Source organism: Bos javanicus, chromosome 5 (genome assembly GCF_032452875.1).
Source record: "Bos javanicus breed banteng chromosome 5, ARS-OSU_banteng_1.0, whole genome shotgun sequence".
Classification (NCBI taxonomy): Eukaryota; Metazoa; Chordata; class Mammalia; order Artiodactyla; family Bovidae; genus Bos; species Bos javanicus.
The window spans coordinates 38,692,968-38,707,157 of record NC_083872.1 but is presented as its reverse complement, the minus strand read 5'-3'; the positions used below and the strand labels follow the sequence as shown (position 1 = coordinate 38,707,157).

General features: G+C 36.2%; 1 protein-coding gene across 14 annotated transcripts in view; it reads left to right on the top strand.

Annotated features, from left to right (window-relative positions):
- PPHLN1 (periphilin 1) overlaps window positions 1-14,190 on the top strand; it is a 175,191-nt gene that overhangs the window by 104,892 nt on the left and 56,109 nt on the right. For 13 of the 14 annotated variants that reach the window (XM_061416416.1, XM_061416415.1, XM_061416413.1 and 10 more), the window contains one exon: window positions 10,036-10,176. In XM_061416416.1, the coding sequence (XP_061272400.1) occupies window positions 10,036-10,176 (141 nt within the window). Of the gene's footprint in view, window positions 1-10,035; window positions 10,177-13,147; window positions 13,265-14,190 lie in introns of all 14 variants that reach the window. The other variant, XM_061416414.1, reaches the window with a different exon arrangement.

Sequence of the window (14,190 nt, the reverse complement as noted above, 5' to 3'; positions counted from 1 at the left end):
ATATGGGAAATTCGTAGGATACTCTGTCTTTTGGGCAAGGATAGTCACATTTGTTTTTAGGCAGTTGTTAAATAGTTGCTCATTTCAGTGATTCTTTTTTTTTTTTTTTTTTGAGATATAGACTTTTTAAGAATGTTAGCCTTGGTTCTATAAACTCCTATCTGATTTGAGGTGGAAAGACCTTGATGCCAGGGAAGAGTTTTGCATGGTCCTCTCTGTTCATGTGTTTAGTGACAGTCTATTAACTGTCAAGAGAGGAGATTAAATATTTAGGTTTCCAGTTTGTCTTCTCTTGCTGTCATCAATATAGTTTTAAACAAGTTGGTTGGGAGACCATGTAGTTTATATATAGGTAGTTGGTGAAGTTGAAGATAAATTCAGTGCTATGCTTAAATATCAGGAATATTAGTGTTCACTATTCTGTTCAGGTTTTTACTTTTACCTTTTGGACTCTAATAGGGAATTTCTGAAAGCCTTTGATAGAATGATAGTTCTGAACAGTCTTAGTGACCTGAGGAAGAACAAAAAAGATTCTGTTGGTGCCAATGTTGTCATTGTTTAGTTGCTAAGTCGTATCTCATTCTTTTGCCATCTCATGGACTTTGGCCCACCAGGCTCCTTGTCCATGGTATTTTTCAGGCAAGAATACTAGAGTGGGTTGCTGTTTTCCTTTTCCAGGGGATCTTCTGGGCCCAGGGATTGAACCTGTGTCTCCTAAATTGGCAAGCGGATCCTTTACCACTGAGCCACCAGGGAAGCCCGTTAGCCCCACTACATTGAGGAAATGCTAGATTTAAAAGAAGTAGGTTGATTTTGGCATTTTAGTACTTTTAAGAGATTTTAGTATGTTAATGTGCTCATCGGTTATCTGTGAGAAAAGAATAAATGATAAAGTTTGCATAATTTATCAAAATTTTGACTTCAAATTTATTCAGAGTGCACATTTTAGGATTATGTTTTAAGGCATGTATGTTCAGATATACTATTATATATACAAACTATATATACAAAATATACAAAATAATACTATACTGGCTTTCTCATAGTTTATTTAAATTCACTAGTCATTCTGCATCTGTTTGTGTCAAACACTGCATTAGAGGCACCATCCTGGCTTTCAAAGAGCTTTCAGTCAAATTTGGTAGAGATATAATTTACTGTCCATAAGCATGTGGCCATGAGAGTTTCCTTTTGGTTATCAAAATGAAAATCAAATTATTCAAAGGTTATTAGAATGTCACAGTAGAACAAGTTGCTTCTTGCCGCAGAAGAAAATTTTAACATGTTTCTTACTTAAATATGAAAGTGTGAATTGTGTTGTTTCCACATGTCAGGTGTTACTTTCCACTTACCCTGTCCCTAAAGTATGCCCAACTTCCATGGCTGTCTTTCAAATTCAGATCTGGTCAGTGGAATCAGTAGTGCTTGAGATAATAAGACGCAATATCTTTCTTGATTCCGATTTTCTTCCCTGCTGTCTGTGCTGAGTTGTGTCTGACTCTTTGTAACCCTGTGGACTGTAGCATTTCTTCTGTCTCAAGCTTTGGCAGGCGGGTTTTTTGTACCACTGTGTCACCTTGGAACCCCATTCTTCCCTTACTATTGTAAACTTTTTTGCCACTATTTCACCGATGAACTTATATTGCCTTTATTAAAAATTTTTTTTTTCTTTTACCAGTCTGGTTATCTAGATAGATAGGTAGAATATACCTCATGTCTTGTTTTCCCTCTAGTACCTTGAAAAATATATATCTAATGGACTAAACTAAATATAATTACTAATAAGCACTTTTTTCCCCCAGTTTTACTGATAGCACTCTGTACGTTTAAGACATATAGCATAATGACTTACATATATTGTGAAATGATTACTACAGTAAGTTCAATTAATATCTATTGTCTCATAAACACCACAAAAAAGAAAAAAAGATTTTTCCTTGTTTTGAGAACACTTAATATTTACTCTTCTGTACAGTGTCACAAACCTCCATCTATAGTTCTTCAGGCACTCTATCAGATCTAATTTATTGAATCTATTTTGTCACTTCCACTGTATAGTCTAAAGGAATTTGATTTAGGTCATATTTGAATGGTCTAGTGGTTTTCCCTACTTTCTTCAATTTAAGTCTGAATTTTCCAATAAGGAGTTCATGATCTGAGCAGCAGTCAGCTCCTGGTCTTGTTTTTGCTGACTGTATAGAGCTTCTCCACCTTCATCTGCAAAAAATATAATCAGTCTGATTTTGGTATTGACCATCTGGTGATATCCAGGTGTAGAGTCTTCCTTTGTGTTGTTGAAAGAGGATGTTGGCTATGACCAGTGCATTCTCTTGGCAAAACTCTTGTTATCCTTTGCCCTGCTTCATTCTGTACACCAAGGCCAAATTTACCTGTAACTCCAGGTATCTCTTGACTTCATACTTTTGCTTCCAGTCTGCTATAATGAAAAGGACATCTTTTTTGGGTGTTAGTTCTAAAAGGTCTTCTCATAGGTTAGTTCTCGTAGGTCTTCATAGAACCATTCAACTTCAGCTTCTTCAGCATTATTGGTCGGAACATAGACTTGGATTACTGTGATATTGCATGGTTTGCTTGGAAACAAACAGAGATCACACTGTCATTTTTGAGGTTGCACCCAAATACTGCATTTTGGACTCTTTTGTTGACTATGATGCCTACTCCATTTCTTCCAGGGGATTCTTGCCCATAATAGTAGATATAATGCTAATCTGAGTTAAATTTGCCCATTCCAGTCCGTTTTAGTTCACTGATTCCTAAAATGTCAGTGTTCACTCTTGCCATCTCCTGTTTAACCACTTCCAATTTACCTTGATTCATGGCCCTAACTTTCCAGGTTTCTATGCAGTATTGTTCTTTACAGCATTTACTTTACTTCCATCACCAGTCACATCCACAACTGGGTGTTGTTTTCGCTTTGGTTCCATCCCTTCATTCTTTCTGGTGTTATTTCTCCACTCTTCTCCAGTAGCATATTGGACACCTGCTGACCTGGGGAGTTCATCTTTCAGTGTCCTATCTTTTTGCCTTTTCATACTGTTCATGGGATTCTCAAGGTAAGAATATTGAAGTGGTTTGCCATTCCCTTCTCCAGTGGACCGCATTTTGTCAGAACTCTCCATCATGACCTGTCTCTCTTGGGTGGTCCTACATGGCATGGCTCATAGTTTTATAATGCAAAAAAGTGAAATGGTTGTCTGAGGAGGTCTTACAAATAGCTGAGAAAAGAAGAAAAGCTAAAGGCAAGGAGAAAAGAAAAGATACAACCATTTGAATGCAGAGTTCCAAAGAATAGCACAGAGAGATAAGAAAGCCTTCCTCTATGACCAAGGCGAAGAAATAGAGGAAAACAATAGAATGGGAAAGACTAGAGATCTCTTCAGGAAAATTAGTGATACCAAGGAAACATTTCATGCAAAGATGGGCACAATAAAGGACAGAAATGGTATGGACCTAACAGAAGCAGAAGATATTAAGAAGAGGTGACAAGAATACACAGAAAAACTACACAAAAAAGATCTTCATGACCCAGATAATCACAATGGTATGATACTCACCTGGAGCCAGACATCCTGGAATGCAAAGTCAAGTTGGCCTTAGAAAGCATTACTACGAACAAAGCTAGTGGAGGTGATGAAATTACAGTTGAGCTATTTCAAATCCTAAAAGATCATGCTGTGAAAGTGCTGAACTCAATATGCCAGCAAATTTAGAAAACTCAGCAGTGGCCACAGGACTGGAAAAGGTCAGTTTTCATTCCAGTCCCAAAGAAAGGCAATGCTAAAGAATGTTCAGTTTGGCATTGAACTACCACACAATTTCACTCATTTCACTCATCTCAATGTAATGTTCAAAATTCTCCAATCCAGGCTTCAATAGTATGTGAACTGTGAACTTCCAAATGTTCAAGCTGGATTTAGAAAAGGCAGAGGAACCAGAGATCAAATTGCCAACATCTGCTGGATCATCAAAAATGCAGGAGAGTTACAGAAAAACATATGCTTTTGCTTTATTGACTACACGTGTGGATCAGCACAAACTGTGGAAAATTCTTAAAGAGATGGGAATACCAGACCACCTTACCTGTCTCCTGAGAAATCTGTATGCAGGTCAAGAAGCAACAGTTAGAAGTCGACATGGAACAACAGACTGGTTCCAAACAGGGAAAGGAGTACGTCAAGGCTGTATATTGCCACCCTGCTTATTTAACTTATATGTAGAGTATATCATGTGAAATACAAGGCTGGATGAAGCACAAGCTGGAATCAAGATTGCCGGGAGAAATATCAATAACCTCAGATAAGCAGATGACACCACCTGCATGGCAGAAAGTGAAGAAGAACTAAAGAACCTATTGATGACAGTAAAAGATGAGAGTGAAAAAGCTGGCTTAAAACTTAACATTCAAAGAGAAAGATAATGGCATCCAGTCCCATCACTTCGTGGCAAATAGTTGGGGAAGCAGTGTAAACAGTAAGAGAGTTTATTTTCTTGGGCTCCGAAATCACTGCAGATGATGACTGCAGACAAGAAATTAAAAGACGCTCCTTGGAACAAGGAGCTCCTTGTTGTTGTCATTGTTCAGTCGCTCAGTCATATCTGATTGTGACTCTGTGAACTGCAGCATGCCAGGCTTCCCTATCCTTCACTATTTCTGGAGTCTGCTCAAACTCACATCCATTGAGTCGATGATGCCATCCAACCATCTCATCCTCTGTTGCACCCTTCTCCTTCTGCCCTCAGTCTTTCCCAGCTTCAGGGTCTTTTCCAGTGAGTCAACTCTTCACATCAGGTGGCCAAAATATTGGAGTTTGAGCTTCAGCATCAGTGAATATTCCAATGAATATTCAGGATTTATTCTTTTAGGGTTGACTAGTTTGATCTCCTTGCTGTCCGAGGGACTCTCAAGATTTGGAGTTATAAACCAACATTGCAGTGATACCAACTTTTACACCTATAATTTTTTTTCTTTAAATGTCATAGGCTCCTAAATCATGTTGCAAATAAAAAGTACAGTTTATATTAGCCATTATAATTGACCATGCATTTCAGTATAGTGAGCTCTTTATTCTTCCACACAGCTTCAAGATACTATCTAGTGTCCTTTCCTTTCACCTTTTAAGACTCCCTCGAGCATTTCTTGCATGACAGATCTAGTGTCATGATCTCTCTCAGCTTTTATTTACCTGGATGTCTTAATTTCGCCATCACTTTCGAAGGACAGTTTTACTGGATATAGTAATCATTGTTGGCAGTTTTTTCTTTTAACACTTTGGACATGTCAGTCCATTGTCTTCTGGCCTCCAAAGTTTCTGATGAGAAAGCTACTTAATTTTAGTGATGACTTCTTGTATTAATGATTTTGTTTCTCGTTGCTTTTAAGATTTTGCCTTTGTCTTTGTCCTGAAAGTTTGATTGTAATATGTCCTTTGAGCTTTTTTGAGTTCATCTTACTTGGGTTCTTTGAGCTTCTTAGATGTTTGAATTCATGTCTTTGATCAGATTTGGAAGTTTTCAGTCATTATTTATTCAAATATTTTCTCTGTGTCTTTCTCTCTGTCTCCTCTCTTGGACTCCCAGAAGATTGTATGTATTTAAGTGTATTAGATTGTTGCAAAAGTAATTGCTGTTTTGCATTGTTGAACTTTGCTATTTGGTATTGGAATACCTTCTTAAATAAATGTGGTTATCTTATACATCATTTTAATACACATTTATCACTTTATATTTTTTGCTAAAGACATATTACTTGCTGTTTATTTTGTATTTATTTTAGATTAGGGAAATGATGTTAGACAAAAAGCAATTTTGAGCGATTTTCTTATTTGAGTTTAAAATGGGTCATAAAGCAGCAGAGACAATTTGTAACATCAGCAATGCTTGTGGCCCAGGAATTGCTAACAAAGATACAGTGCAGTGTTGATTGAAGAAATTCTGCAAAGAATGCGACAGGGTGCTCAGGGCTGGTGCACTGGGATGACCTTGAGGGATGGGATGGGGAACACATGTATACCCATGGCTGATTCATGTGAATGTATGGCAAAAACCACCACAATATTGTAAAGAAATTAGCCTCCAATTAAAATTAAAAAAAAAAAAAAAATTCTGCAAAGGAGACAAGAGCCTTGAAGATGAACATAATGGCCAGCCACCAGAAGTTGACAGTGACCAACTGAGGGCATTCATCAAAGCTGATACTCTTATAACTACACGAGAAGTCGCCAAAGAACTCAGTGTTGACCATTCTACTGTCATTTGGTATTTGAAGCAAATTGGAAAGGTGAAAAAGCTCAGTAAGTGGGTGTCTCATGAGCTGACCACAAACCAAAAAAATTGTCATTTCAAGATGTTGTCTTCTCTTACTCTACACAACAACAACGAACCATTTCTCAATCGGATTGTGACTTGTGATGAAAAGTGGATTTTGTACAACAACCAGCAATGACCAGCTTAGTGGCTGGACTGAAAAGAAGCTCCAAAGCACTTCCCAAAGGCAAGCTTGCACCCAAAAAAGGTCATGGTCACTGTTTGATGGTCTGCTGCTTGTCTGATCCACCACAGGTTTCTAAATTCTGGTGAAACCATTACATCTGAGAAGTATGCTTGGCAAATCAGTGAGATGCACCCAAAACTGCAATGCCTGCCACCAGCATCGGTCACCAGAATGGGCCCCATTCTCCTCTATGACAACACCTGACCGCACATTGCACTCCCAATGCTTCAAAAGTTGAACAAATTGGGCTACAAAGTTTTGCCTCATCTGCCATATTTACCTATCTCTTGCCAACTGACTACCATTCCTTCAACCATCTCGACAACTTTTGGCAGAGAAAATGCCTCTACTACTAGCAGGAGGCAGAAAATACTTTCCACAATATTGTAAAGTAAAATAAATTAATTAATTTAAAAAATAAATAAAAAATAAAAATAAAACAAAACAAACCAAAAAAAGAAAATACTTTCCAAGAGTTCATCAAATCCTAAAGCTTGGTTTTTTATGCTACAGGAAACAAACTTATTTCTTGTTGGAAAAAATGTGTTGATTGTAGTGGCTCCTATTTTGATTAACAAAGATGTATTTGAGTCTAGTTATAATTATTTAAAATTCATGGTCTGAAAATGCAGTTAGTTTTGTACCAATCTAATATATTGATCCACTTAATGGTGCCCCACAAATCCCTTAGGCTCTGTTCCGTTTTCTTCAATGTTTTTTCTCCCTGTCATTCAGATGATAATTTCTGTTGTCCTAATTTTCAAGTTCACTGATTCTTTCTTCCTTTGAATCGCTGTAGTGCATTTTTGTTGTAATTATTGATCTTCTTAGCTCTGAAAAAAGTTTTTGTCCAGTAGATCTTCCATTAGGTCTTTTTCTTGAGTAGTTTCTGATGATTAATTCTTTGAATAAACCATACTTTGCTGATTCTTTGTATAATTTTTTTTGGTGTGCTTTGGGTGTTTGATTCAGGTAACTCTGACAAGTCATATTCTCCCTCTTTTCTAGGGCTTGCTGGGTTTTTTTCAGTTGTTATTTGTTACCATTTTTTATTGTTGGCCACTGTTGCTGTACTGAGGATCAGCCTGAGGTGAAAACTTTTAAAGGCTTCTCAGTTCTTTCTGAGCTTTTCCCTTGGTATAACCCAGTTACTTTCTGTCTTCACCCTTGTATACACTTATTTTTAAATGAACAAACTTATCTTTAATGTCTGGCTCCCAAAAGAAGAAACATGAAAAATGGAGGGAGGTGGGTGGTAGGGTGCTTGGCCTTTATACACCCTGGAAGGCACTTCAGCCAAAGTAAGTGGGGCTTGCAACACTGGGGGAGGTACAGTAACAATGGCTGTTCACCTCTTTGCACCTCTTGATCAGAAGCAGGAATCAGTGATTGGAGGACAGTTAGTTCCTCGTTCTTTGGAGGATGGGGTGCTTTTTGCCCAACCTGACTCCCATAGGCTATGTGTTAAGCTGCTCTAGGAACATGTACACAGCTCACTGCCAAGTGGCTCAGAGTGGGACATGGCCAGCTGCTACTGTGCTGAGAGCTGAATGTAATCTCAGTTTATCTTCCTCTGCATGGGACAAGGCTTCAGCAGAGTCCAGAGTTTCATAGTACTTAAATCAGACAAATAATGCCAATATAGTTTTTGTGTAGGTTGGGAGACAGATTGCTAGTGCTTTCTACTCTGCTATCTTCTCAGAATCCTCTCCCCTTAAATGATTCATATACTTCAAATTTAAATCCCTTAAGATATGTAACTCAGACTTGTAAAAACCAGGTTTTTTAAAAAAGTAGATTATGCATACATGTGTCAGAAATTCAAATGGCATTGGAATAGGTACAGTTTCTTCTAAGTTATTCCTATTGAGACTGTCTCTTTTATCATTTTTTCCCCCAGAGATAATATCCTTATGGAAATAGTTTGTTCATATAAATGCATAAATGCATTAACACCCATATTTCTTTCTTCCCTTTTGTTTTTGACACAATTGGCTGGGTATTTATGGGGAATGACCTTTAGGCCTTGCCAGGAGGAAAGTTTGGATACATTAGGTAGTATATGTAGACTGGTGGTTTTTTTTTTTTTAATGATTTCTTAGTATTCCTTGGTTCTAGACAGTGCATAATTTATTTGATGAACATTTAGATTGTTTTCAACCACTTGCTATTGATGGCAGCCATATTGCAGTATTTATTGCACATGTTGTATCTGTAAATTAAGTTCTTAAAGGTGAAGTGCTGAGTGCAAAGGATATGTGGAACATTCTGATAAATACTGCCAAATTAATCTCTAAAAAGATTGTGGCAGTGTACAACACACTAGGCATTGAAATGTGACTGCTCTTACTGATGAAAAATACCGCTAATTAGTATATATCTTGTGACTTTTTAAACCTACTGCTGTTTGTTGCTACTTCAGTTACAACAGCCATAAATTGTAATAAGTACAAGTTTCTTTTCTCCCTCACCTCCCACCCAACTAAATTATATTAACTCAAACTTTACTCTTTCCAAACTACTGCTTACTGCAACCTCCATGAAGGCAAGAACTTTTGTCTGTTCCATTCATTGATATATCCAGTGTTCATTGAGCTGTGCTTGGCATTTATCATAGAATAAATTTTTGAGTAAACTAATGAATAGTTTCTCTATTCATTACTTTATTCATTCCCTAATAGTTTTCCTTCATTTATTTAGTTTTTCTCTTTTCAACAAAAGTATTTTTAGACAATAAAATAATTGACCTTGGGCTTTTTGTGGGATTATTTACTCATTAATGAACTGTTGCAGTATTGTTGAAGTAATTATTACTGCTGGTTGGAGTTGTTTTCAGTTATTTCAGTAATTCATAGGCTATAGGAAGAATGGTGTTTTTAACTTCTGGAAGTAGAGCCCTTTTCCACGTTTCTGTTATTTGTTTATGTTTGTTCATACTTCTCTCTTCCAGTTGAACTTTGTTCTTCTGTGTTTCTTAAATAAGTTGCTTAAGAAATAGAGAACAAAACCTTCTAGCTCTGTCTTAATATAGTATGAAATATAATTTTGGAATGGAATAAGCCTAGAATCTTTGTCCTATGTAAAATTTAAAAAGTAGCCAGAATTTCCTCTTTAATCCTCCTCACATATCTTCATTATGTGTATGTGTGCTCAGTCGGGTCCAACTCTTTGTGACCCCATGGCCTGTAGGCTGCCGGGCCCCTTGTCCATGGAATTTTCCCAGCAAGAGTAATGGAATGGGTTATCATTTCCTACTCCAGGCAATCTTCCTGAGCCAGGGATTGAACCCACATCTCTTGCATCTTTAGCATTGGCAGGCGGATTTTTTTACCTCTGCACCACCTGGAAAGCTCTCGTATGTTCATTATGCATAACAAAATTAAAAGTGTTTCTTTTCTTATAACAGATCAAATTTAGTGTTTTTTTTTTGAGATAATCTGCTGGTTAGTGCTTATATGTAGTCATCTAAAATGCTGTATATGTCCTTTAGGAAAGTAATGAAAGATTTCTAATTTCTTCTAAAGGCGGGATCCACAGCACCATTGTTCATTGACCATCCAGTAGAACCTGAGTCAAATGCAACAGATGGCATAGAATTGTTCGAAGACAGTCAGCTAACCAGTCGCTCTAAAGCAATAGCAACAAAAACCAAAGAGATTGAACAGGTGAGAATCCAGTCTGCTTAAAGTACAAAATCTTTTGTTCATTTTGTACACAGTAGTTACAGAAAATATTTATTGAATAAATATGTTTCATTTTATCTTTTTTCATTTATGACCCTGAAATTACCATTTAAAAAATTCTAAAAAGTGTTCGATTTGATTTCACAGTAATTGTGATCAATTTTGTCTCCCACTCCTGCTTGCTTTTTTTTCTTTTAATAAAAAGCAAGCTTCTGTTTTAGAGAGTATTCTAGTTAGTGTGGAGCAATTAAAAAACTACTGAACTTAATAGAGATGAGTTGAAAGAAATACTAAATATACCAGAATGTTAGTGAATGTTATTTTTGAATACTGGAAATACAGATGTTTCTTAATGGTTTTCATTATACCTTTAATCGTTTTTCAAATATTAAATAAAAAGTAAAGGATAGGCATTTAAATCTAATTTTTAATGATATCATTTTGAAAACTCAGGATCTTATTTTTAATAGATTGAATAGATTGCTTAAGGAATCATCATAGGATAAAACCTTCCATCTATGTCTTAATACAGTGTGAAATATAATTTTGGAATGGAATAAGCCTAGAGGCTTTGTCTTTCCTAAGATTTAAAATGTAGCAGCCCTTTCCTCTTTAATCCTCCTCACATATGCTCATTATACATATAAAAGTTGAAAGTGTTTCAATATGGAAATATTACCTACCTTATAGGGTATTATCACTTTATGAGAATTAAATGTAGTAAATATAAAAGGACTTTATAAAATGTAATGTTGTACAGCTGTTTGTTTTTGATGTTGTTACTCTCTAATGGCTTGAATAAATGTTATATTGTTATAGAATCTTCTAAAAACTATTGGCAATTAAGAACAAAATTAAACCTTTTTCCAAGGTGCTGTCTATTTCCACATCAATTAGAATCTATTTCCTTTGGTTAAATACAAGATCTTATTTAAATCCTAGATATGATTTGTAGCGTATATTGATGCCAATCTAGTGCAAAAGATAAGAACCCAGATAGGAAATTTGTCAGTAAGCCAACAGAGTTTCAAAACAGAGTTAGTTAGCAATGTCAGATGCTTGGAGGAGTATAGGAAAATGGAGACTGAGAAAATCCTGTTTAACTTGGCTATATGAAAGGTAGTTTAGCACCTTTAAAGATATCAATTAAATGAGAGTAAAATAGTTTTCTCACTAGGTGTATCTTCCAGCATAAATATGTATATCATTATTATTGTCTTTTTACTTTCACTTACTTTTCTTTTTAGCTTTTTCCCCCCTCTGCCATTTGACATATGTTTGCTTGTCTCCTTTACCATATGGAAACTTCATGAAAGCGAGGGCTTTGTTTTGTTCACTGCTTTATCTTCCATCATTACCCACGACAGTGATTGACACATAGTGGACTCACAAGAAATATTTGTTGTATGGATAGTCTCTTAGTTACTTGAAACGAGACTGTATCTTAAACTGACCACTTAACAGTGTACCTATGCCCAGCACTTAGTAGTAAGTGCTTGATAAATGATTGTTAAATGAATTAATTACTTTCTTATTTTTCTTTTCCACCTGAATTGCAGTTCTTTAAAGGAGATTTTTCTTAAGAATATTACTGGTAGAAAAACTTGACTGACCTCCCTGTTAGAAGGGAGTATTGGGTTGTTGTTTTTTAATCTTTGTGCTATCTTCTCTTGTTATTAATCATAGTTGATCTGTTTGATCTTGACTACTCAGAGGTAGAGCCCAGCTTGGCAGCACACAAAATTTAGTATGAAACCAGTATATACTTTATAGATACCCATATATGGTTGACATGTAAGTATGACTATTTCTGTTTTCATCTGCCTATTGTTCAAACACATGAAAAATCTGATACTGAAGCATATTGTGCAAGGAGAGATGACCTAAAGAAAGAAAAAGGTCATTACTATATTCTGATCATTAGAGAAGTAAAACCATTATAAAATAAAGAATTTAATGATATTAGATATTGGAATGTAGCTACCATGTTTTGGCTAGGGTACTTTAGTTTTCATATATTGACAAGAAAATCAATCCAGAATTCCTCAAAAATGTCACAAAGCTAGGAAATAATAATACATAATTATTTTACAAATAATTATCTTAACATTATAGTGAAAATGAAAAAGTTAGTTTTAAGGGGGTTTGCTTCCCGTTTTTTCCATTTCCAAGTTTCGTGCATTTATTTTTAGAGATTAAAGAACAGATGGATAGGAATATTATAAAGGTTTTATATTTTTCCATATGCTTGAAATACTGCATGATTTACAGTATGAATAATAGCCTCCCCCAAAAGGGCCTGCATAGATGAGGCCAACAAATCAAGCTTAGAATAATGTAGGAATGTAAATGTTGGTGTTATAGCAGAGTTGCTTTTTCTCCTTGTATGTCTAGTACAGTATATTCTCATATAAAGATAAATATCCACGTATAATTTTTTGAAGGCTATAAATTAGGTCCTTCAGCCCTTGAATCCCAAGAAAGTCATTCACTTGAGGCAGTGTTGCAATATATAATAAGCTAAATCTTCAGGCTAAAATTTAATTCAAATGGCCTACAAATGTGGCTTATTTACTGTTTAAAGTCATGTATATGGAAACAGATTGGATCAGAATCACTTCAATAAGAGTGGATTTATGTTCTTTGCCATTTTATTGCCATCTCATTCTTGGGCATATAATAATTCAGTAGGATAGAGGTACAGGTGTCTTTTTAAAAAGCTTACAGCTTGTAATCATATGGCAGAGAATCACTGGTCTAAAATCTTTGAGCCAGAAGACCTCAGATTGCGTCTCTGAATATTGTGTTGCTAGAGATCATTTGAATCATCTCACTTTCACGTGAATGAATATCTTTTAGTGAATATGATTCATTCTCTTGCTCCAGCACATTTATCATCCTGATGCTTTGGATTCTGTGGTGTATCTTTTCCCCCTTATTTTTATTTCCCCAGATATCTCCTCTTAACCAATTTGGGCCACTGTTTACATTCAATTGCCAAAGTACTTTCCTAGGCTTCCTGGCTTCTGAGCTTTGAGGGGCAAACTTCAGAACTTCTTCAGTCATTATGGTAATTCCTAGAGAGATCTAACCTACAAAATTATAGGTGATTCATATTCTGGTTCAGGTGTTTACAATTTCATTAACCTCTTAATTGTAGTATATCCCACAAGCCCTCACATACCTACTATTAACTGAACTATTTGGTTTGAAAGTGCATCCTGCTGCTGCTGCTAAGTCACTTCAGTCATGTCCGACTCTGTGTGACCCCCTAGATGCCAGCCCACTAGGCTCCCCCGTCCCTGGGATTCTCCAGGCAAGAACACTGGAGTGGGTTGCCATTTCCTTCTCCAATGCATAAAAGTGAAAGTGAAGTCGCTCAGTCGTGTCCGACTCTTCGTGACCCCGTGGACTGCAGCCTACCAGGCTCCTCCATCCATGGGATTTTCCAGGCAAGAGTACTGGAGTGGGATGCCATCACCTTCTCCAGAAAGTGCATCCTACTCCTTGCTTTATTATTAGTGAGGAATCTTGTCTTTTAACAAATTGTTATTTTGAATGAAGCACACAAATTGAAATCCCCTATTATTACATAACTTATTTGCTCTACTGTACCTTGAGGGATAAAACAATATTTACTCTTAACTCTTTGGAATTGTCTTATTTTAGATTTACAAAATCCCTCATATTTTGATAAAATTGTGCTTAGACATAGCCTCTCAGTGAGATCCTCTGTTTTCTTGGGATCCTGGCATATAATATTTAAGTCTACTTGTAATCCCACTGGCAAGATCGGACTTAGTTTCTTCTATCTTCCTCTTTCTTCAGATGGAATCCAGTGAGTATACACACGTGTGTATATACATGCATACAGACAAAAAGTGTGCATGTACATGGTTGACCTAGCAGATCATATGACTAAGAGTGTCTGGGTGGCTAAAATCCTCCTAAGGACACAGAAGGTTGTAGAGAAATAGGTACTTAATGAAGCAGTAT